At 39.8% G+C, this 26,459-nt stretch overlaps 1 protein-coding gene across 1 annotated transcript in view; it reads right to left on the minus strand.

Annotated features, from left to right (window-relative positions):
• Positions 1–4,206: 4,206 nt before the first annotated feature.
• LOC105927217 (potassium voltage-gated channel subfamily B member 1) overlaps positions 4,207–26,459 on the minus strand; it is a 56,396-nt gene continuing 34,143 nt past the window's right edge. The window contains exon 12 of the mRNA XM_036151951.1: positions 4,207–6,057. Within this exon, the coding sequence (XP_036007844.1) occupies positions 4,207–6,057 (1,851 nt within the window). The remainder of the gene's footprint in view (positions 6,058–26,459) is intronic.

Consider the following 26,459-nt stretch of genomic DNA (forward strand, 5'->3'; position numbering starts at 1 on the left):
AGTGGCGCCTCACACTCAGGCCCCGTGTGGTCATGCTCTGTCTGCTCTTTTGAGATGCCTGCATGTTTCCGTGAGAGCAACCAAGTGACATAAAAGCGATGATGTTGCGGTCTGACTGAGAGACTCACAATCCAGTTTTCTGTCTCTTCCCCCGAACTGAAGACACAACTGAGATGAATTATTGGACTGATTAAGATAAAGTCTGTGCCCATTCTCTTTAAATTAGGCTACACGCGAGCATCAAATGTCAGGCCGCCATTCTTCTCAGCCCCTCACCATGGAAACCGTTCAATCTGCTGAGAGCAAATCTGCACCTGTTTGTGTTTCTGGACTGTTTCCATCCAAATGTTTGGGGCACGAGAGACATTGGAGTTAAAAAAGAAAAGAAAAGAAACTGCGGTATCAAATATAAAAGCTTGACGGGATGAGAACCCTGTACCTTTTGTGTTTATTTGTTATTCAGACTCCATCAGGCCAGATTCAGTGTGCAGAGTTTTTTTTTTTTAGAAGCAAAGGCACAGATATAACTAACTCAGACTACAATGTCAGATAGATTTGTTGGCACCACTGGTAAAGATGCGTAAAACGCCTGAAATCAGATTCATGTTTTTTCACTGCAGCAGCAAAATCTCACACTGAAACTTTTGGAAACATTCAAACACGGCTAGCTGAAGGTTTATTTGGGGCCTTAAGCAGAATTAGATTTTGGGGACCTCAGCGTCTGAATACAGATTTGGTGGAATTGGGAAAAGAGTGGGCCAGGTTCAATTGGCTGGGCTTTAAAGTAATAGCGGATAGTCGGTTATTATTTGTTGAGATGTATTTGTGAGCAAACTTAACTCCAACACACACACACGCAAAAATTAAACTCGCTGCATCAGATTAGAACTGTGTTAATACAACAATCAAAAAATTATTGGTGGAAGCAAAACAATAATTTTTAAACAAAATACTGTTCTCAATAAAAAGTGTTCTCGTTCTCATCAAACAAATAAAATGTTTTAGACCATGGTCTGGCTTAAAATTAGAGCATTTATGGGAAGCCACTGAGTTGCCAAGTCTCTATAACATTTGCTATATGCTCTCTGCAAGCCAATATGTTGTTTGAAGACTTAGAAAAAAATATATTTTCTGTCCTACCATCAAAAATAAAAAATCTGTGGGATTTGCTAAACTGTGCTGGGACTTCAGCTGGAATGGTTTCTTTGATAAATGGGAAAAGGATCAGTACTTGGCAAAGCTTTTTATGCCCACCGTCAAGCATGGTGGAGGAACTATAATGCTGTGGGCCTGTCTCTCCAAAGCGCTCTGAGAACCCTCTTGGACCACATGCTATTATGAAGTCTTTTTTTTTTAAAACAACAGCAGGATATTTTAGTTACAGATCTGTTGGCCTCAGTAAAAAAAAGAATTTTCCAGAGATTATAAGAGAGCACCAAGGGCTTCGGATAATTTAGAGAAGTTGTGCAAAGATGGATGGTCTAAAATCAGATGTTTGTTTGCTTCAAAATGATAAGGGCTGTTCAGCAGAATCAGCATGGGATTGTTTTTCCAGCTGAATCAATGCATTCAAATTAGATTTATTTTTAAGTTCAGGGGGAGAATGTGCTGCTGCAATATTAGATGAGTGTCAACGTTTTTCTTTACACATCTTTACCAGCTTTGCCAGTAAATGTGGCTGGCAGTGTATCGCTAATGACAACCATCTACATGAAATAGGTCCACTACAATATAATTTTTCCTGCAGAAAGTTGCTTTGATCCATAAGTTCATGACATGTAGATGTAACAAGTTATTGGATTAGAAGAGTGTGTAAACACCAGGTCTGGTGTCATGAGTTAGTTGCATAAAAAAGAACAAAATCCAGAACATTTGGTGTCTAAGTACTGGCTGTACAAAGCTGGGAGATCAGAGATATTTTTGATTTGTGAAAGTGACCAACCTTTCCGAGAAACCTAAAACAAAACTTATCTATTAAAACTTGAGTCTTGAGTGGACGCCAGGATATTCTCCTGCTTAGATATTTGCCCTAAATGAGTAAGTACGACTCCCTGAAATGAGTCAGAATATGTCATTTTTAAAAGGAATGCTCCAACATTTTGAGATACAACAAACATGTTCAACCGTCTGTATGTGTCATCAGAAAGAACAATTCTTTGGTTCTTTACATTGCACAAAAAAAGAGACTGCAACAAGTATGTACAGGGAGACAGTAGCAAATATTATAAATCTATCTGCTGCAGAATGTTGTCTAACAGAAGCAACTCATTTAAAGGAAACAGCACATACGGTGCTTTCAAATACATAGCTATGTGGTTACCGCAACATCTCAGTCGTTTTAGAAAATATCTTAAAAATATAAATAACTTTTAGAATTTTTTTTGTACAGGTCATTGTGTAATGTTTTTTTTTCTGGCTTTGCAGTGGTGCATGTACAGTATTCACACTCCTGCACAAACTGGATTTTTCACTGCCGTCTCTCCCGGCGTTGGATGCAAAGTTCACTTCAGCCGCTACAAGTGCTTTGGAAACAAAATTCAAAAATACTTTCTCTTTGACAGACAAAATTAAACTTAATCTCAAGGACAAACTCAGACATTTAGAATGAAGGTTATAAGCAGTGGCGGTTCTCGTTTGAATGGCGCCTCTCCGTCTGCCACCCGACTCACAGCCAGCTTCACAAATTACCCTGACCAAGCCCATTCAGCAGGAAATACTTTTTATTATCGAACTTATTGGAAAAAGTAAAAATTACAATTATTGGTATCATATCCACTTAGAGTTATAGGCAATATTTAAATGATATATAATTAGTCAATCCATAGTTTGACCAGTCTATAGCTTGTGTATTTTATTTTCGTCTCAGTTTAATGAAGTCCTAGTTGTAAGTCTCTCTTTTTTCAAATAGTAAATATAAATGCTTCATAAATCTCAAATCTTGTTTAAAAAAAAATCTCTGTTTGCTTAAGATTTATCATAAAATAGGCTGAACTGACAGTCCAGGCTCCTTTTAAAACACTGAAATAACCCTTGAATTTCGTGCCAAATTATGAGCTCATGATCAGACACTGACTTTTGCATCATTACACCAATGTTTTCTTACGGTGCTAACACTCTGCACACCACAGTGTGGCACCCATTCTCATTGCCTTGCCTTACAAAAATGAGTTTGATGAACAGCTGACAAATAACCCCCCCTATGGTGTGCCACCCTGGGTGGAAGGCCTTATTTCCAATATCCAAAACCGCCACTGGTTATAACAAGAAAAACAAGAGCACAACAGATTCTCTGTAGCCATTTCCAAAAAGACAATTTCTCTCTCGCCGGCCGTTGTCGGGCACGATGGGAACATAAAAAAAGAAAAAGATGGCTGCAACCTCACAGTGTCTTTCTGCGCCGCTGATGTGTAATCTGTGCAGTAAACATGCCAACCCAGGAGAGAAACTGGGCTGTTTAAAAGAAACAGACTGCAACACTTGATTCTGACATAAGATAAAAGACCACTATTGCTACATAATAAATATATCATAGGTGAAAGGTAGTTATTGCACACACGCACACACACACAGATATTTATGTGCTATCTGTCAGCCCGTCTCAGGCTTCCCTCCTCCCCATCAAAACGTAAAACACAGGACAACATGAACTAAGGCCAGTTTTGAAGGAAGTTGTAGGAAGCAAAAACATGTTCTCAACCCTCCGCCTTTGGAACATACACAGCATATAAATACACACTGTAGGGGGGAGAAGATGTATGTCTTCCTTTTTTATACTGCAATTGAAGATTTTGAAACATCTCCTCTTGTTGTGCCTTGTTTCGATGCCCTTTTTGCTTCACTGCTGATTTGACAGCTTTAGCTGCTGTGGCTTTAACATATTATCCAGGGCTCTCAGAAAACATAGGTTATAAAAATGATAGAGTAGACTCCTATAGCTAGAGTCTAATAATGACATTATAATCTGGGCTTGTATAAATAGTAAAAATTCACCTCTTTCAATCCACGCCTAGGATAGTCTTTATCAGGAACGTTTGGAAAAAGATAACAAAACTATTTCCAGTAACCCGCAGCCATTGTGTTTTTGTAGGAAAAGCCTTTTTTCGTCCAGTTTTCCCTGCAAATTGTCCCAAGACAAGTCTCTGAGCTCCTCATTCGTAGTCCCTCATCTCTTTCTTATTTGTATTCTCTGTGCAAGCCTAACTGAGTCTAAGAGTTATATTGACGCTTCTCCTCCTGAAGCGGCTGAAGCGGCTGAAGCTCAGGTGAAACGTGGTTCTCCTGCCCCTCCAGCGGCAGGGTGCTGTTCCCCAGCTTTGTTGAGAGGCCCTCCATGTGGTTGGGACCTTGCTGAAAGCCAGAGAGGGGACCAAACCTGGGGCTGGCCCTCTGCAAAAGTCTTTGGGTCACGTTGGCCGTCGAACTGTCGTGCAGGTGCTCCTCCTCGTCCGTGTCGGCATCGATGAACTTGCTGACAGACGCGTCATGGAACGTGAAGATGCTCGGCCGTAAGTTCTCGGGGCTCTTGCTGGGCGTCCTGCTGCTGGCAGTGGTGTAGACAGACGTCTCTGGGCTCTGGACGGATGAGCTGTCCGAAAGACCTCCTTTGCCCGAGTCCTCCCCGCCTCTGACACTGAATTTAAGTGTGCGGCCCTTAAGCGGGTTGTTCAGAGGCGGACCCCTTGGGCTGTCGCTTTTGAGCTTGGTGCTTTGGCTAGACACAGGGCTAGTGGCGCCATGCAATCCCTCGTGCTCATTCTCCATGGTGGGCTCCAGAGTGGGGTTGGTACTGACCCTTCCAGGCATGTTGCTGCCAGAGCTGTGTGAAAACCGAGAGCTCTCGGGAAAGTCTGTACCGCAGCTGATAAAGCTGTCAACGCTGGAGACACTCCTCACGTCTGTCACGGCCTCCGCTGTGCCTGAGTTGGCTTTCGGGGGGATACTTCCCATCTCAAACTCAGCTCTCTGCCTGACTGATTTCGAAGGTGCCGCTTTCTCCTTGCTGTTGACGTTCAGTTGTGACTGTGCTTTTGTCATCTTGTTGTATATCTCCTCAAGTTTCTGTGCACTGAGGTGCTGAGGACTGCTGGATGGTATCTCCTTCTCTTGGTAACTTGACTCAATGGTCTTGCTGGGGCTGCTGGGGTTCAGCGGTGACTTTATCTTGGGTGTTCCTCTGTGTGGAGATATGTGATTGTCATGCAGCTTCTCCTTCCTCTCATCGGTTTTCTCCACCATGACGTCCATGAGTTCCACGCTACGGCCAAATGCGTCCTTAATATTCATAGAGACAATGCTACCGTTTCTCTTAGCCCTCTCCAGAGCCTCTCGCCTTTTGATGGCTTTTTCCTGCCTCTTCTGCTCTTTGTAGAACTCAGAGAAGTTATTCACGATGATAGGGATGGGTAAGGCTATCACCAAGACCCCTGCAATGCAACACAAACCTCCAACGATCTTTCCCAGCAGAGTTTTTGGGTAAATGTCTCCATAACCTACGGTGGTCATAGTAATGGTGGCCCACCAGAAGGAAGCGGGGATGCTTTTAAACTTGGTGTCCTCTTCGTCCTTCTCAGCAAAGAACACCAGACTTGAGAAGATCATGATCCCCATGGCAAGAAAAAGGATGAGCAGGCCCAGCTCGTTATAGCTCCTTCTGAGAGTGAAGCCCAAAGACTGAAGACCTGTGGAGTGACGGGCCAGTTTCAGGATTCGCAAGATCCGCATGATCCGGAATATCTGAACCACCCGGCGGACATTCTGAAACTGCAGCACGCTCTTGTTGGACTCTGTCAGGAAGATGGTGACATAATAGGGCAGTATGGCCAACAGGTCGATGATGTTGAGGGGACCTTTGAAGAACTTCCATTTGTTTGGGGAGGAAAGGAATCGGAGCAGGTACTCCATGGTGAACCAGGCGATACAAACGGCTTCCACGTGGGCCAGCTGTGGGTTGTCCGTGGGCTGGCCAAACTCGTCGGTGTCCTGCAGTTCCGGGAGGGTGTTCAGAGACAAGGCAATGGTGGACAGCACAATGAAGAGGATCGAGATGATTGCAAGGATCTGCAAAGAAGGGAGAACTCAGTTAGAAAGTTTTGAAAACTTGAAAAGTGGAACAAGGGAGGAAAGGGTTTTAGCAGTGTTAGCAATTGAAGGCAATAATAATACATTGAAGGAACAAGTTGTAGATATTTTATAGGACTATGTGTACCCAAGGTTTAATGAGATTCAAAAAGAAATTATGAATTCTAATCAATAATTAACATCAGCAACTTTCACTGCTTCCTGTATTTGGGAAACTATATTTTAAGTTTAGTGTTTCTCATCAGGGTCTGAATTTGCCAGTAGGAAAGCTGATCAAACAGACAGAGAACCATGTGCTGAAAACTTCTTCTTCTCTTGATGTAGTTACTGTGAATGATATTGCCACCTTCTGATCCACCGTAGGTATTACAACATTTCTGCTGGAATCCCGGAGGCATATTCTAATCGCGGTTGTCCTGATTCACAATGAGATAATTTTCTCAGCAACTATTAACTGTTTAATTTTACCCATTGTAAGAAAGCCTCATCTTATAATATTATTGCTGGATAATTAATGCATAAAGTGGGCGTGCTCCGATGGCACAGGGGTGGTGAGCACAACCCATATACAGAGGCCTTAGTGCTCGACGTGACTGACCGGGGTTTGTTTCCGGCCAGAAGTCCTTTGCCGCATGTCCCCCCCCCCCCACCCCCCCTCTCAAACCCCCTTTCCTGTCAGTCTACTGTGTGAAAAACAAGCCACTAGTGCCAGAAAGACCTAGAAAAAGAGTGAAACTTGACAAATAAATATACAAAGTAATCAAATTAGTTTTTAATTTCTCACTTCATGCTTTGCTTCACATTAGTTTTTAGAACAGCTGTATTCATTACTGTAGGAAATAACTGCTCTGCACTGTAAGTAAAGCCTATCTTTGCTGATTATGCGGCTCTTATTTAACAGGGTTTTCTTTGTCTAACCTACTTTTTGCAGTTCACTAATTACTGTTTAGGTCAGAGGGTTGGAGGAAGTCATCAACATTGATGTCAAATCATTTAGTGGCTCTGAAGGATTCATTTTAACTGTTCAGCCGCTTCAGGGGGGAGAATACAATCATTTTGTAAAGCAAAGCTTAAATGCAAAAGTTTGAATCTATTGCGGATTTTCTCCTAATCCACAAAGAATAAAAAATATACATGCAGGCTCACAAAAATATAATCAATAAGTCAATTTGTATTACCAACCCAATTATTTAAGGTAAACACGTCATATAGATTTATTACTCACAGACTGTGAGTAATGAATATCGCTTCATGCTTGCTCAGTATGAGGGATTGCAGCAAAGCCATGTACAATGCAGACGACTCTCCCTGTGGCTCTACGGTTCCCCAGGAGTGAATGCTGCTTGTCGGGACTTTGATGCAATCAACTGGTTTCCTTATATAGGACATTTTTGACCAATCTGTATAATCTGACCCAATCTGTATAATATGATTGAACTTGACTTTGTAAAGTGCCTTGAGATGACATGTTTCATGATTTGGCGCTATATAAATAAAATTGAATTGAATTGAATTATTTCTGTTAATAATGATGATTTTTTTTTTACTTACATATAATGCAAACACGAAATTTAAGACTAGAATAGTAACTCAAACCAAATTAATACAGAAGTGTGGGCATAATGAAAAGTGTGCTTCATACTTGCTTAAAGGTTGTTTTCAAAAGGTACTTTTATCTGACAAATGAGCCATATGAAACCCTTATTCTAATTTATTGAATATAACTCTATATACTGACACCCCAGTATACACATTTACTGCTATTTGGTAAATGTGGCTCAGCTTTTTATAGCCATCAACTTGTTTTTATCATAATTCTGGTCGGACAGGTAATCTTTTATCTTTACAGAACTCATTCATTTAAACCGGTTGGTGTCCAACCCTGCTTGATCCATTCTTTAACCAGTTTCTTATGTGCTTTTTTTTAAATCATTGTCTTATAGGAACACTAAATTTTACCAAAGCATCAACCCTTGGGTGAAAACACAATAATTGGGGGGGCTAAGGGTGAAACAAGAAGCGGTAAATCCCTGTCACAAACTGGAGATTGCTGAAACACTGTCCACACAAACGACAGTTTCATATCACTGTGGACTGAGAGGGTGTCAAGAACGAAGCCAGTGCTACAAAACCCAATACATTCAAGCCTGATTTAAGTTTTTAGCTGTGCGTGGTGTACAGCTGAGGAATGTTTTAAACTGAAAACAAGAAAAAATTGACTTATTTGCTCAACATTACAATAAACATATTTGAAATTGTCTAGGTGAAGCTTTCAAACCTAAGAACGTTGTACCAACTGTCACGCATGGAGGAGGTATCATCATGATGAGGGCTTATTTCACTGCCAGTGGTACTAGTGTCTTGTACAAAGTGTGAAGGATGCTTCCAAATCTACCAAGTTCCCCTCAAATCAACAGCTAGATGGTGGAAACTCAGACACACTTTACTGTAGTTACCGATAAGGACAAATACATCCAAGGGCTTACAACCTAATCCAGTGCACAAGCAAACTGAGAGCGATGATCACTACTAAATTTCTGAAAAAAAAAAACGCATCTGGATGAATGATTAACTGTTTCATGTTGCATCTTCACTGTTTTTTTTTTATCTTTGGCAAACTAGGTAGCAGCTAAATACGACAAACAATGACTAAAATTAGCTCTGCCCCTGAACTACATAGTGAAAGTCATATACAGTCGCTCTATAAGGTGGTGCATAGAGTGCTTCTGCAGTGTCAAAGGAAGGTCGCTCCCCTGAGAAACTCTGCTTCAGTGTAAAAAAAAAAGAAAAAAAAGAAAAGTAGTTCAGCTCCATCTGCTGGAAAAGCCCTACCAAGGGATGTGTTTTTTAATGTTATATTAACTCATCTAACGTTCTGACCTTCATGTCTGCATTTCAAAAGAATCATAGCTATTATGAGTTCATGGCCAACTGTTTCCTATTTTTTCACTTAGCATTTTTCCTTGTGATCAACAGTGTTCCCTTACAGCTGAGAGGCAGACGGATTCTCATGAAGTTTGTGCAAAGCCCACCGCGCATGCACGGCCAGAGAGCCCGGCTGAAACACTGACGAGGACCTCTGGATATTTCAGTGACCGGCTAATGATCTAATCTGCTGAGTACAACGGGGTCTGGCCGCCGTGCCGGGGATTAGCATGGCCGCACACAGTTGTGGATGTACGGCTGTGCCACACCTATTATTTCTGTCCTACGATCGTTGTGAAATCCAACACAAGGTCACCATGGAGGCTGTGTCCCAGGCGACTAGTGTGAGTAGGATTATTATCTGGTACCGATCAGCCGTCATAAGCTTTAATTAATGCTGACAGGTGACTGCTTGAACACCAACCTTGGCCTTTGAAGAGACGGAGGGGGACCGAATGCAAGGAACCGCAGTTATGGAGAGGATGAGAGAGGAAAGGGAGCATAGTTCACAAACTAAGAGATGCAAAAACACCAAATTGTTTCAGAACCCATGAAATACTTTGAGAATTGAAACACATGTCCGTCTGCAGCCAGAGATGAAAGCTACCATCGCTACTTTTAGTACTTTTCACAAATTCAAGTGGTATTAATGTATTTGTTGGCAAAAGGAGAGGGAGGAAGACGCTGCAGTATATAGGCACCAATTGAAAGCAAACAATGCACGAGCCCCAGTTCTGAAGTGCACTGTCCAGTGGAAAATACCCTGATCAGATGAAGGCTTATCTCTGTTCAGGCTGCAGTGCAGTAAATGAATCATGCTGAATGCAACAGACAAAGGCTGGAAGCAAACTGTGGCGTGTTGCGCAAAGGCAGCACACACTCAGGGTGATTACCTTCTCCTGGTCACTTTTTCCACCTCTATCCCAGCAGTGAGATGACTGGGGGTCAGCCAGACCGGATATTAAAGAGAAATGAGCCGACGCGGGATGAGAGACAAATGTAACAGGGACACACAGTTCAGTGACGTGTCTGAGCGAAAGGTAGCCTAATCTGGGATTTTTAGCCAAGATGTGATCTTCAGCTATGTACTTGAACAAGATAAAGGTTTTCCAAAGTCAGAGGGGAAGACTGAGCGCATTAAAACAGGAGCTTGGAGGAGCCCGGGTGAGGCTTTTAAAACTAATAACGTGGTACCAGCTGTCGAGCATGGTGGTGGCAGCATCATGCTGTGGGCGTGTTTTTATCGCCAGGGGGACTGATGCATTGCAATGTGGGTGGATTCATCAAGAAAGACGATTATCCTCAGAATTATTCAACTTCCCCTTAAATCAACAACTAATCAGTTGACTCGTGAATGTTTTAACAGGACAACGATCGATCCCACACCCACATTAAAACTGGTTTTGGATGAAGAGGGCTAACATTTACCTTTTTAGAATAGATTCTTTTTAAAACTTACATATTTGCCTAAAATCCAGGAAGCCACCGAATTTAACTGAGCTCTACCATTTCTGATAAGTAAAGCAGTCGAACGTTTAACCAGAATGATGGCGGGAAATTTTGATGGCTGCAAAAAGTGTTTCTATGCAACTCGCTTTGGAAACATTTGTCCCCATTTTAGAATGGAGTGTATGTATATATTTGAGCTTGTATGTATAAAATATAAATTAAAATGTTCATATAATTTAAATGATTGTGCCCCTGCTCCGAACGACTTATGAAGTTGTATTTTGTATTAAGAACAGTTCATTAAAATTCTTTTTCAAAATTGTTAATTAATGCCCATGATGACTGTGTGCAAATGTCTGATCGGCACAGTAAACATGCAGCAGTAGATTACTGGATCAATGTGTGCTTCTGTGCTTTTTTTGTCTCTCTTGTTGTGTCTCTGCTCTGTCTTCTCTAATCTCCAGTCAGTCGAGGCAGATGACCGTTCATACTGAGCCTGGTTCTGCTGGAGGTTTTCCTTCCCGTTAATGGGGAGTTTTTCTTCCCACTATTGCTTCATGCTTGCTCAGTATGAGGGATTGCTGCAAAGCAATGTGGCTCTATGCTTCTTTAGGAGGAGTGAATGCTGCTTGTCAAGACTTTGATGCAATCAACTGGTTTCCCTTATTTAGGAATTTTTTTTATCATTCTGTATAATCTGACCCAATTTGTATAATCTGATTGAATTTGATTTTGGAAAGTGCCTTGAGATGACATGTTTCATGAATTGGCGCTATATAAATAAAATTGAATTGAATTGAATTGAATTCAATAGATGAAATAAATTAGTATCTTATTCCTTCTTGGGGAGCCCTGCGTCACGCACAGAGTCTAGATACTTATGGAAACTTCAGATTAGTAGACACATTTGTCAACAAGGATAATATTTTCTCTTCTGGAATAAATAAAAAAATGAAATAAAAAAAAATCAGAATTTTTTTAAATTTAAAATCAAGATTTATTTAGGATTTAAAGGCGTTTAAGCTTTCTAGTTGAGAGCAGAACCTTACTGGATTTATTTTGCCCTTATTTTCCTATCGTTTTGCTGCTTGTGTCTTCATTACGTTCCAGTTTCATGCAGAAAGTCTCTGTAAATAAATCTCACGTAATGTTTACAAGTGGTATCATATCAGCACAACATGTTAAACTTGAAATGTAAAACTTTAACGTGTAAAACTGTGTGAATCCACCACTTTGTTGCTAGTTATGTACTCATGTAAAAATGTGAGCTGCAGGCGTAACACATTCTTGTCTTGCTTTGAAACTATTAAAACGTTGTTGTTTAATGGCCAACGAGTAGTAGTGGTGGCCGATGGGCTTAACGGGAAGTGGGCAAATTTTGCTTACAGTTCAATGCATGGCCGTTTCTGTGAGGAAGAATGACAGAAGGTCTCTGTTTAAGCTAGCCGAAGTTAAAACTCAAGACTCAGTGTTGATGGTGGTTTGTGTTTCCTCATCAGCTTTTAATAGTGGGCTCAGTTGCTGCCTGCTCAAACAGCTATTTGGAAGAGATACTTCCTTTGCACTATCCTGAAACACATTTCATCTCCACCTAACACAAACACCCATGCATAACGCACTCACAAATGCACTCGCACTTCAATAATTAGCTCCAGGCATCTCCTCAATACAAGCCCAGGGAGGAAGGGGACTGAATATTTCATATCCTGCTGAATTGCAAGCCATCCCACTCCTGAAAGGGGTGGGCATCAGTGGATCCTCGCTGGGCCATGAGGGACTGCAGAGCCAGAACGTTAGCCTAGTTTCCTCACAGTTTTCCCTACACACCATTACCTCAGCTATATGATCAAAGTATGGATGGGCAGCGAGGTTTCCTTTCACAGAAGCACGGTCCGCTCACGAGGAGTTTCACACAAATGTGCTGTGCAACCAAGTTCTGCTCTATTTTGGGGGCTTTAAGAATGAAATATTTCATGGTCTTTTACAGGTTGTCATTTAGACTTACTTTATGCAGTCTGGTACATTAGTTATTTATTTATTTGCATTTTGTAATAGCAGAAGATTGGAGTGCTGTGAAAACCCTTTTGGCCGCTTACAAACAAAGATGATCAGACAGAGATAACCTTGTAACCAACCTGGTAGCGCATGAACAACTCCCCCCAGTTAAGTGGTAACTTGTATATGATTGACCACACTGTTTAAAAACTGTTCAGTTTCACTAGCCAGACCAATACCTGACTGCTAAATGACCTGTAGAAACCCAAAAATATCCCCAATCAGGGATGTCAAACTCCAGTCCTTAAAGGTACACACGCCTTGCAACTTTTACATCCATCCCTGGTCCAACACACCTGGATCAAATGGCTGGATTCGCTCCTGGACATATAATTAGGTTCCAAAGAGTCCTGCTAATGACCCAATGCTTTGATTCGGGTGTGCTGAAGCAGAGATGCATCTAAAAGCTGCAGGACACGGTCCAGCGAGGACTAAAGGTTGGCGCCGGTGCCTTAAACTGAACCTGTCCGCCAACATGGCGTAGGCTAGAAGAATGAGAGCAATCAGGGCAAAGATTCAGATAAGAAAATGGAGAGGTGTGACAAAACAAGTCACGACAAGATCGTCTTGTGGGTTTTCCCCCTTTCGTCACGCTGTGCGAAACGTTGAGTCGCCTTTGTCTCCTACCATCCTAACTGGATCTGCTTTTTTTCTCACACCAGACGAGCTGAATCAATAAAAGGAATGTCACTCTGTGACTCACTCATTTCATCTTTTAGTCGACAAGCTGAATCCAAGACGGTATCTTTAATCCTCTTATAGCAGTGCTCCTGTGACTTGACATCACATATTTCCCAGAGTCTGTGCACTGAATCAGTCTATTTCCCTACAGAGCAGTGCCTCTGCAGGATGCTGGGGCATTTGTTTTGGCTTTCCATTAGAGGCCTCAGTGGAAAAGATAGATGAAATTACACAGCCAGTAAACAAAGGGGAGAATCCTCTTCTCACCAGGGAAGACAGGAGAGGCCTGCTGCAGCTGCTAACACGTCCTCCCAGGGTTGCAGTTACCTTGTTGGAAACTTCACCTCCACCTGAGGACTGCGGTGTGGCTTCTCCCAAGCTGCTCCCCAGATTTAAGCCAGTACATTTTTTTTGTTCTCCTCTTTTTATTTCACCTGCACTGTAAAAGTAGACTTTTGGCTCGTTTGAAAAAGTTTCCATGCCCAGGAACTGATGGGGTCAAGGTAAGGAAATGTACGTCTTTTAATTCCGGGCTGCAAATTGATTAGAAAGACTTGACTTCTAAGACGACATCCTGCAAACGCTGGTTGTAACAACGTCTTAGCAACCCCGCAGGCAACTTTTTGACTCCCAAAAGGCCCTGCCGTATGTTGTGAAAACCTGTGACAAATAAATTTTTAATGCAGTTGGAAAACAATCAATGGTTTCTAATTACAGTGCAAGTGTTCTCATCTATTCCAGAACAAGGCAGGCTAGAGTGTAAATCAACTTCCACATCACCCCGAAGAGCTACATAGATGCTTTGTCCCCATCGTCTGCCAGATTTCACCTTCCCTGACAGCCTTCTCCATCCCGCTTCATGCAGGCAGCTGAAGCCGGGGCCTTTCCAGTACTGTCGAGTGAGGAGAAGTCAGGGAGATGGATTACCGAGCTTGAGGCTACTCACAGGACGTGTCCTTTAAAAAGTGTGAAGGTGGTGCTAAAACGATGAGCAACAAAGGCACAGAGCATAAAACGCTTGCACACGAAGAAGGTTTCCAGCCTTGTATTCTCAGGCTATGAATGCGACACGCAAATGGGGATATTTGCAAGAGCATTTATTTAGTAATGTGTAATATTTGGTTTGTTCAGATAAAAATCTAATTTAAAGGTCGTAAAAAAAAGGTAGAATTTCTGAATAAATGTGATCTCATAATGTTTTCTGAAATTCTTTTAAGTCTGTCTGTGGGTTTGTTTGTTTGTAGTAATGTTGTGTGCACAGGTACGTGCACGGTCCGAAGTCAGCAAAGGTGCCTGTCGGTGCTCTCGGGGGGGACTGATGTCTGTAGGAGAAAAGGTGAAATGATGAGAGATGAAGTGAAGGTGACACTGTGGCAAACGAGGCCATAGAGAGTGAAATATGTGTGCTCCCTGTGAATGATTAATAAGAACCAAAAAAAAACCAAACAAACATGCCAGCCCTGTTCCCCTGTTAGTATCAGAACCCTCGCTAGAGCATTTGTATTTTCCCCAAAGGTATTTTGCCTTAAAACCCCTCTGTTAAGCGTTATATGTCATATATTTGCATATAATTTTGAGGTGTGCAATTTGACATTCATGTAAAATGTGGCCCTTTCAAGATGTGCTGCATCAAACCATGGGAAACAGCTCCTGAATCACATGTGTTTAAGATGCAGAGCTGTCTCTAAAAAGACTTTAAAAAAGTCCCGTAGCTTAATTAATCTGCTGGTTTCAATTTCTATTTGCGCCTGCAGGAGATTAATTTGAAGTATTTAAATAATATGAGAAAGAATATCAAACAGAAAACCTTAAATGCTCATCAAAGGGCTGATTTGGTCTCAGGATTTGTTTTAGACTCTAAATTATTACTTTACAAAGTAATTGCTATCAGGTTTTGGTCATTTGAATTTTGTGATAGGATCTCAATTTGACCTTGAACAGGTTTGAAGGTATGAATTTAAAAACACCAACTATTTGCGTTCTCATATCTGACCCAGTAAGAAAACGTGCATGTTTTCAAACAATAATCAAGTGAGAGAAAGTTTTGACTTGGGAATGTTCACAGTTTAATTTTTTTATTTTTGTTTTCTAACAGAATCTGCTTTCCGTGTTAACACAAAAAGGTGTCAGATGAGGTGAAAGGAGCCGAACCCCTGGTGAACCATGTGGCGTCTGCACACCACTGAGACCTAAAGCCACTCAAGTCCTATAAACAGCTGAGTAAATATGCTGTGGTAATCCTCGGCGAAGGTGCAGGCTTCCCTCTAGTCTGGAGAAGCAGAAAAACACACAAACACAGCCTGCATGGCTGAGCTCCACTAATGGAATAAGTACGGCCTCCCATGAGAACCTCCCGCCTCATGAGAGGTGGACAATTTTTATTTTATCTTACAAGGGTCTGAAAAGCAGCGATGGGCGGTGGGACTCGCTGCACACATCCCCAGCTGAAAATGGCACATACTGAAAATCTTTGGCCTTGATACCTTTTTGTCTTCTAGGTGAACTGAAGCTTGTTGCTATATGGTCTTGAATCAAATTACAGCTGAAGGATAGATGGCAGGGGAATGAAAACAAGACATATCATGCTGAGTCATTACCAAAAATGGTCCATTTCAGAGTGTAGGCCAGTAAAAAAAAAACCTAAATAAACAAATAACTAAACAACTAAACAAAACAATTCTTTTTTTAATCGTTACACTGGTTTTAGTGGCGTTAAGCAGACAGTAACGGTGACCTCATTGTTATCGGCTGTAGTCTCTGCAGCATCGCTATCTAAATGAGGTCAGTTTATGTTTATGTAATTAGAAGAGATAATCCACATCAAGATGAAAGACCAAAACCAAAAAGAAAATCCTAAACTAATTGGTAGTTATTCGACTGGGGTGGGGAAGTGTAAGCGTCAGAAACATCTTCCTGTGTATTAAAATATTTTTTTTTGCCGAATAAATACCCTTATAATTGTCCTAGCCAGTTTTTTCCCCCCATTTTTTCATTTTTTGTGAAATATGTTTTCACATTGTACTTGAAATTGGCCAATTCTGTGATTTATAAAGTGCTTTTCTGGTCATTCTGGGCTCCCAAACCGCTTTACACCGTAGCCACATTCACCCAATCACGCTCACCCACTGTTCCAACAGTTTAAAGTCCTTTAACTGAGATGCTAGCGGAGGAGATCAGAGTTTACTTCCGTTTGAAGCACACGGCAAGACAGCGATGGGCCTCGCCAACCTCTTGCTGCGCACTGCTGGTCTGCTGGACAAATGAAGCTCCTAAAATTTCCCCTTGCTTACGAGAAAGACAGATTGCTCTGTTTAATTTTGATTAGCAAAAAACACACAAAGCCAAGTTGAAGATACTAAAGGAGCATCATCTACCACTCTTATTTTGGTATCACCTGCTAGCTACTGGAGCAGATAATCAGGTAATAATTGTTCTCCTATACTGATCATAACAGCCAAATGTGGGATATTCCATGTAATAAGCACTGGAAAACTATAACATTCAGTTAGGTTTTTTTTCTAAGTATATAGTATATGTGACAGATAAAAAAATTACAATGAATATGCTGTGTCTTGTGGATAACATAATTGTAATTAATATGTTACATTATTTTGGATTAAGTAGGAGTGGGTTTCTCATTTGGTTTTAAATAAAAGCAATTAGATTATGTTATTGCCATTGTTTTTCAAGTTTCGTGTAAAAGTTGTAATATAGTGAAGTACTAGGTATAGGTATTTTTCCTCAAAGTCAACATACTGGGAGAGTCCCATACTGAGACATGACTAATCTGTTGTAGCATATGTATATATATAAATACAACTCAACTTATATAATATATATATTAACCTGCCATTGCAAAGTATCTTAAGTCCAAAACACATGTGGGTGTATCTGAAAAAGATGCTTCATGAGGTTTTAAATGTGAAGACCTAATGCACATTTTGTTATGTCTTCATGTAAAACATATGATGTGCTGTTTTTCCCCCTTATTGTTATAAAAAGTGCAATATAAATTGGACACAGTTGCTTTTCTAGAGATTTTACTTGCTATTTTTAACATATAGGGTTTGTATTTTTATAGTGGAGATCAAACTGTGAATGTTACTGTATCTACAAACGAGTAGAAAGGTAAGGATGAAAAACAGTGTTGAGATATGGTACTAATAATTGTAGGCTGTTAGATGTTATTGCATGAACATTTTTTATTAGTAGTAGTCTAAGACAATAATTGCCGTGACAATAAAATGTTCATGTTAGAACAGAGAATGGTGTTTTAAGCTCAAGTGGTTATTAAATGTCACTTATGACCAGTCATTTGACGTCTTATTTCACAAAAAGCAAAGTTCTTGAGCTTATATTAGAGGGGGAAATAGGCAACTCCTGTTGGAGAAGGAGATTTTTGACAGTGCAAGTCAATTAAATTGATTAGTGAGCAGCGGCAGACCGAGCATCTTTTTCTATTTTTCTGTTAAGGGGGAATAACTTTCTTTCATGCTACTTTGTTAATTTTCCACCCTTTTCTCCAAGACATGCAAGGCTCCATCGTGTGGCTGCATCTCAGACGGAACGGCTGAAATGACTAAACTGCGTACGGGGGTATCTGCTGACAGCTAATTAGCATTCAACAATGTTCCTGTCTGTGGTGGTGTAGTGGCCCAGCGGGGTCAGCGTTTACTATAAAGAGCAGATGTCACCGGTTTCCTGTGACACGATTGGGTGTCAGCGTTGAGTGGAGGGAGTTACCTCGTTAGCTTACAGTGAAACAGGAGGCGCCTGTTCATATCCTCAGTCTCAGTGTTGGGGCACTGAATAAATTAAAGAGAGAGATAAGCCCAAGACTCAGGAGTAATTAAATTAAAAAGTCCTGCACTGTAAGTTAGACAACGAGTATTACAGTTACTTCATCTAAAGCTAAACACCTTGAATTAAACATAAGAAGATGTAAGTTTACTCCATGTAAATTCACCTTTAGTTAATCTCATTAGCAATTAAATCCTGTGGAAACTTTGGTCAAGCTCACTGTTCTTCATTTGGGAAAGTTTTGTCACAGTGAAATATTGTAGCCCAACTTCCTGTTAATAGATCTTTTATACTCCAACTGTTTATTTTTTGTTGTTTTTGATTTTTTTGGACAAGGAATCAGCTAAGAAAGCCTAAAAAATGCTTTGAAGAAAATACTTGTAATGCAGAAACAGGAGACTTTATTTCATTTTAAGCCTTATTGCTATAAAACTCATAGTGCAAATATCAATTGACCAATTGAAGTTTAGAAAACATAACCTATGATATACGCCTACTTTTATTCTGCCACTTTCAACTTTTTTGACCCCCGTGCATGTAAGTATATTCAAAATGTCAGCACAGTCAGCTAGGGGGGCTTTAAACCCTGGAACAGCCTGCCTTTAAAAATTAGACTGCTGATCAATTTAAGTTTCTGCTTAAAACACATTTTGTTTCAAAGGTTTTCAACTAAGTGAGACATCTGTGTGGTTGTTGTACTACTTTGATTGATTATTTTGATTGCTTTATGTTGTTTGGTTGATGAACTTTTATTATATCAAGCACTTCGGCCAACTGTGGTAATAGATATGCTATATAGTAGAGATTAATTTTACTTAACTTTGAAGCACTTTTTGTGGAAAAAAAGTCCTATCACATCTAAAAAATAAATGAGTCACTCATGATGCGCTCTGATTTGCATATGCCATGTATAAATTAACGCGTGAAGCTGCTTACACCAAGTAAGTTGTTTTTGATGTGACATCCTTTTTTATTTTCTTCAACACTGAAAGATCACCTGACCATCTTGGGCTAAAAGTTTGTTTTTGTGGACAGTCTGTGAGTGCTCCCTAGTGGTCAAAAAAGTCTTAGCTGAATTAATCATAAAATAGGTTGGACTGCTGTTATGTTGGAGCCACTTCAAGCATCCAGCATGCTGGGTTGAGTGAATCTTCATCAATGTAGGCAGAGTGTCTGCATATCATTGAATGACATTAAGAAATTATATCCGGTTAATTGCTGCAACATTTTAGCAGCACTTGCAAAAAAACGTCAAATAAATGTGTGGAGATTTTTTGAGATGTCCATAAAAATACATGTCACTCTGGAGATCAAATTATATCTACAATACCAGAGCGTAAATTCCCCAAAAGTGCATCGTTGTATCCTCTACCACGGAAAAGCGTGGCTGAGATGCAATAGCGTAAAAGGGGGTCTCAAGATATGCAAGATAACTCCTTTGATATTATGTTGGCGGATTACTTCTGCCTTGATTACCTGTAATTTGAGAAATGAAGCTGGAGTCTTTGATTAATGTTGGTGCTGCCACATGAATGACGCCGTTTGCTCTCACTGCTTTTTTCATGCAGTCTCACGTTTCTGTATGTACCCGCAAAAGTACTCATGCATCAATTCTAAAATTATCTTAACTGGTCCCATTGTGAAAGGCCTTCCTTTCAGTGTAGCCATGACAACAAATTCACCAGGCAGCAATTATAGAAAGGGCTGCGCCACTGGATGCCTGTCAGAAACTATTTCCTTCTGTACCATTTCCTTCCTTTTTTCGTTTCAACTGTTACCTTATATCCATCTGTCTCTGAGCATGAGTCTGCAGTGTTTTTGCCTCTGTGTGGGGAAAAAAAGGTATTTCTGTTTGAGCAATGGGTGATGATCAAAATGGTTAGCTGAAAAGCCAGATGGCACATGTGCTGTGCTCCATTTCAAAACTGTCAGTTCCATCATAAAAATCTGTGACGAAGAAGTAGATTTAGCAGGATCTGAAAATAAAATACTGTGAGTTTTGGATTAAAAGCAACTGCTACCCATCTGACACTAATACATATCCAAAAAAAAAAAAAAAAAAAAAAACTGGAACTGCACTGCAGATTCATAACTATCTTAAATTGAAGTAATTTCAAGGGATACTTAGCAAAACTGACACACAGCACATACAAATCCCACTTATGCCGTTACAACCATCTATATTTGATTCTGTATAGATGAAACACCTGCTGTTTTCTTGAATGATTCAGTGGGAGTGGGTGAGCAAGATGGGAAAACCTCCTGCCTGACCACCGAAAAACCAAACCGGACACACGCACGCACGCACTCACGCACACACATACGTCTGCTCATGCAGAATGCCTCCAACAGCAGAGTCAAAATTCCTCTTAATGTTTCCCAGTCGCAAATCTTTTCTGTCCAAGCTGCTTTGCACTCTACCGGCCACCCTGAAGAGAATACCTAAGCGGTAAAATAAGGTGAGAAATACATAATGTAGAAAGAAAGCCAAGAAAAGAAGATGTTTGAAGTGCAGAGTATGGTGTATAATATATGCAGCTGCGATGTACGGGGACTAAGAAGCCCAAAGGCAACAGGCAGAAAAGAAACTTCGGAAGTGACCTATATTTCTGGAACACCTCACCTAAATGTTAAAGAAAGAAAGAAAGAAAGAAAGAAAGAAAGAAAGAAAGAAAGAAAGAAAGAAAGAAAGAAAGAAAGAAAGAAAGAAAGAAAGTTTGACATTTACAATGGGAGAGTTTAGAGGGATCTAACCTTTAAAATAAGCATTCATTCAAAGTTTAAACATCCTTCAAAAATTTAAATAAAACTTCCATTACAGGTGCGTTTCAGCCCTTTGACGCAGTAGAACATCAATTTATTCTTACATGGCTATGATTTGCATTCTGTATATGTGCTTACAGTGAAATATGAGAGCTGAGCAGTAATAAGAGCGAACAAAGAATGTAAAGAGATCAGGAAGCATGATCAGTGGTGCGTGCAGCATATAAAAGGGGGCAAACAATAGCAGATGGTTGAAAACCGCTATGTGTGGGGCTAACAGGCCCCCGATGACCTAAAATATACAAAGATCTATGAATGCAAACTGTGTGGGCTAAGCGGAAAACACTAATATAAATCTCCTTTAGTTTCCCTGCATTCGAACACGTGAGCGTGCACGGGCTGACGCGCGTCATGACAGACAGCGGCAGTGATTACACAGATCTCCTCATGGGAAAACTGCAGCACCCTCAATGTGCTGACAGTTTCCATGGCTACATGAGGCTTTTTCAATATTTGCATAACAGAGGCAGCAAGGCATTCACAAAAAAAAAAAAAAAAAAACAAGACACGAGAAAACACGAGCCTGGCGACACGTGTTCGCCCGCTGGGGGAATATCTACAAATTTACCATCAGCGCTCCTCAGCGACTGTCGGATGAGCGACAACAAAGTAGTGAGTTCGGGAAAGTTCAACACGCAGCTCTGGTGATTTATGGAAGAAATCTGTGTACGCTGTATTAGTCAGCTGTGAATCTGACAGGCGGCTCGCTGAGACATCTCTGGACACCACATCCAGTCCCACCTACATCCCACAGATTTGATTAAAGACAAGCACTGGCATCTCCGTGCCCCGTGTAGAAAACAAAATTCAAACTTATTCTAAGTAAGACAATGCTGAATGTGCCTGATTATCAGTTTAGTCTACTGACAGAAAAAACATTGATCAATCATGTCATTTTGCAGCTAAACGCTTGATTTTATCTTTGCAGAAGGACTCTTAATCCATCCATCCATCCATCCATCCATCCATCCATCCATCCATCCATCCATCCATCCATCCATCCATCCATCCATCCATCCATCCATCCATCCATCCATCCATCCATCCATCCATCCATCCATCCATCCATCCATCCATCCATTTTCTAACACGCTTATCCCTATTGGGGTTGCGAGGGGTGACTGAATCCAGAAGATGAAATATAGTTAAATGGGAAATAACCTTTATTCCTATTTGCACCCGTTTAAACCGCATTTATTATAATTATTTGGTAAAACGTCAGCTATGCTATCTTCAATGCAGCCTCTGCTCTAATCCACATCCTCATATACACACCCACTCCAATTGACATAATTCTGTTACCTCGTTATAAAAATATAGATTTACTTTAACTACCCTGAAGAACTATACATGTCTTTGTTGACCCTAACTTTACAAGTTTCTCTCATCACCAATAAAGTTAACAGATTCAAATCATAGGAAGTTGTTTCATGCCCATGTAACTCATATAGTAACTACTCTATATCAATATAAATACATTTTGTGTGAGTGTTACCTAATATATTACTCTCGGTAGTAAATATTTGGAATTGATATTGACAAAACTAGGCACAAAATACTCTAGGCTTGATTTTTTTTTTGGTTGAATAGCCATAATAAATTTTCTGAAATGAAATATTTGGCAAATTATGTAAACTTAATTGAAACACTAGATGTCAGCACACCTTTGATATCACGCAATAGCAGGCAAAAACTGAAGCACGTTTGGCACAGACTGTCTCTTAAAGAATCTGTAATGTGATTTAAACATTTAGTCTAGGGTCAACTAAAGGTCTAATGGGATAAACTAGATGCTGTGAATCACATACTAGGTTTAGCATGATTAACTAGGTGTGGTGTGCATTTATACTTTCTTAATTTGCTTACCCTGTAAGTTGCCCACTACCTATTTAATGAACATTCAAACAAGGAATATAAAACTTGTTTGGGGTACCATTAACATAACTTTATTTTTCTTTTTTTTTTTGCCAGGTTGTCGTGTTACCCACTACACTCTCTCTTTTACCCAGCTTTTTTTAGCCACAGGTTGCCATTTCATCATTTCCTACTTCAATTGTGTACCCTGATGTGTATCAGCAAGTTTTTCCTGAAAGTAAGTATTTTTAATCAAATCTGACAAATATTTTAAGATAAACGTATATATGTTTCTGTGGAGCACTCCATATTTCCAATGATTGTGGTTCAGGTCTCATTTAGGGCCAATTGACTCTGAAAACATAGAAAGTTCAAAAGAACAACATGATAACATGGCACTGCTACTACTACTACTACTACTACTACTACTACTACAACTACTACTACTACTACTACTACTACGTGTACAATGATACAATTGCTAGCACTGTTGCACTGCAGTAAAACGATCTTAGGATTGACATGGCTTCCTTCCACAGTTCAAAGACATGACTGTTAATTAGCTTCTCTAAAATTGCACTTCGTAATGAGTATGTGTGTGGGCGTGATTGTCTGCTGTGTGTATCTCTGTGTTGCCCTGTGATGCACTGCAGATGTGGCCCTCACCCAGTGATCGCTGGGGATGGGCACGTTAAGTGGGTAAATACAGTGGATGGAAAAACATGTAGTATATAATAATAACAATAATCATATTTGATAATAATAATAATAAAAATAATAATAATAATAATAAAACAGCATCATCATCATCATCATCATCATCATCATCATCATCATCATCATCAATGATTATTATCAAATTTAACAACAAACCAGATATACAATTTCTTGATAAACTTATCTTGCAGGAATTTTATGTATATATCTACCATATGTATATGTTGTTAAGTGAACGGTTTGCGCTTTGACTTATATTCGTGACCATTATAACTAACTGAGCCCTGGTGAAACAAAAAATATGAAATTCGGTTTATGCATTCTGTCTATCTTCATGGGGACTGTCTGCCCAAAGCAACTCAACTCAACAATATAACTTATGAAAGAAAACAAAAGCAACATTTCTAAGTGTGTGTAATCCCTTCTGTTGCCAGTGGACATAAACAAATGTTGCAAGTTTATTCAAGCAGCCTTAGACATGAGCTTCAGTAAATTCACTGCGCCATCATTGTAGAATCGACAAAGGATAAGAACCTTCTCTTAATTACGGTAAAGTAAAACAACGCAAAAACAACTGTGTAAAACCAAATAGATAAAACTGTGCAAAATGCCTCTATCACAAAGCATTTTGCTTTTAACAATTAAACAAGATGTGTGCAGACTCATTGCAGCACAGGCAACTTATTATGCTTTTGAGTGTGATAACAATCTGTATGTTGGAATAAATCACAGAACACAAAGCAATAAGTGTTGTGTTTGTGGCTGTGACTGAAGAAATGTTGGCTGGCTGTGTTCACTCAGAGCTGCCACTGATAGCACTAACATTTAAATGAGAAACACCCGTGCTGGCACTAAACCAGTGCTGATTTCCATTCTGCTACCGTCCTTGTCCAAGCATCCCAGCTGCGTAAAGTGGAAACGACAGAGAAAATGATTTGCAATAGGAACAAAACCCTCAATAATAAAAGGATGTGTCTATGAGAACCGCTGTGCTGGGGATGTTAAAGCAGGGATGTTAGTCAGTAGGAGAAACCGCAGCCTTCGAAACAAGAGCAGCAATAGCTCAAATATGACAGACAAAGTCATAATTTAAGAAAAAAAACATACTATAGTCTCATAAATACGAGTGTTGACTTTAGTTTCTCAGACGTAATGCTCAAGAGGAGAGCAGCTCGTACTGAATAAAGGCCTAAACACATGTCAGACCGGCGGATGATGCTCCACACACTGCCTATATCCATCCAGGCTGCTGTAAACTGGCCGACAGTCAAGCACGCTGGCTCAGCCAATCACTGCCATACATGGAGATACTGAACCTGCAATTAAAACGTGTTGAGCAAGACAACTTTAGTCTTTCCTGACCAATGATGTGGTCAAGCTCATGTTTCTGAGGAGGAAGTAATGTCCATTATCGCATATTTCAACTAATACCCATCACCTTCAATTTCTGCCTTAGCATCCCTCGTACCTGATCAAACCTTACATTAGACTAGAGTAAACGTCACTTTATTGCTCGTCCAATGGGCAGTTACAGTGCTTCGCTTTATGAAGGAAATCAATCAGGGAGCAGTTTTAATTTGCAGCTGTTATCCTTCCCAAAACTAATCTGCTTCTTCTGCAGCCTAGTGCAGCTGGTGCCTACAAGCTACTGCAACGTATTAAAGGAAAGCTGCAGAGCGTGCTCCCAGTGCTCATCCTTTCCTCTGCTTTAAAAGTCTCAAGCTGTGTGCAAGCATGCAGTTGTGCTACTCTTTGCGCAACTGTCTTAGAGATGGGTTTTTGAAAGATCTGATTTTGTATAGTTATTTGAGATTGTGCGTGTTTAGGTCATGGTACCATTGAAAATGTAACAAGTAAGATATTTAAAAATGATAAAATAATTCAAGATAAAAGTACCATATGAGAGCAACCATTGTTAAAACAAAAAGAGTTAAATACATTCTTACAGCTTTATTTATGTGAGTTGTAATGAGTCACCTGATAATAGTTTAGTGTGACCTGTGGCATTATGGGTCATAGCAAACATGGACGCAGACGAGGTACACCTGTCTGGTTTAACGTTACTCTGCATCTGGTCCAAAAGACGCACATGTGCTCAGTTTTATTCTAATAGTGCTACTGTGTTTTGTCCTGTTTCAGTAATAAATCTATCAGGTTAGGAGAGAATAAAAGGATGCATTATTTGAGCCAAAATGTCTTTTTTTTGGTAAGTTTTTTGGTGTCTTCTAGGGAGCGACGCAAAAGACAAATAAAACTTTAAAAGACATCAGCAGTATGAAGTGTGGCCATTTTTTCGTTGGACCTTTGAAGCGACACTTTTTTAATAGCTTGGGCATAAAACAGGAAGAAGCTACCGGGCATATTTCTAAAAAAATTATTTGTTGTTAATACAAAAGTCCTTTTTGAACACTGCATATTTTAGGATAATTTTTAACAGATTTGTATGTCATAACAAAATATACAATGTCATCCAGCCTATGTTGGTTAAATGTAACTTTACATTGAATTACAATTTGGTTGTAATTTAAAGTTTTTATTTAACAAGTGAAAAGTTGTGACCCAAAACAGAATATCCATCACAAAAATTGGCATTGTTTGTAAAATACTTCTACCTTTGCTAAATGCTTGAGGTCCTTGCTTTAGACAATTTGATTTTTACAAGTACAAACAACAATTAAGAAGTAAATCTAATTGTCTAATTGTCTAATAACATTTTGAACTAGAGTTAAAAATTATTTTATTTTACTTTTTTAATCTAATACTCCAACAAGTATAGTTAAATGTGTTTAAAAACAGTGTGTGTTTTGAAGATCATAATTATGTTTTTTGTGGGTATTGACCTAGCAAACAGAGTTTGCAGGTTAGCTGCTAGCAGGTTTTACAGCTAGCTAATGGTAATCAATAATATGTCATCAAATTAGGTTATATTCATATATAATTCAAAGTCAACATAAGCAGCAGTTCAATCTCATTGTCTGCCCACTGAAAAACTAAATAATAATAAATCACAGAATTTTGAGAATGAAAGAAAAAAGATTTTTTAATTGGTAATTTATTTTGGTTTGTTCAACAAGCAG

This window comes from Fundulus heteroclitus, chromosome 20 (assembly GCF_011125445.2).
Source record: "Fundulus heteroclitus isolate FHET01 chromosome 20, MU-UCD_Fhet_4.1, whole genome shotgun sequence".
NCBI lineage: Eukaryota > Metazoa > Chordata > Actinopteri > Cyprinodontiformes > Fundulidae > Fundulus > Fundulus heteroclitus.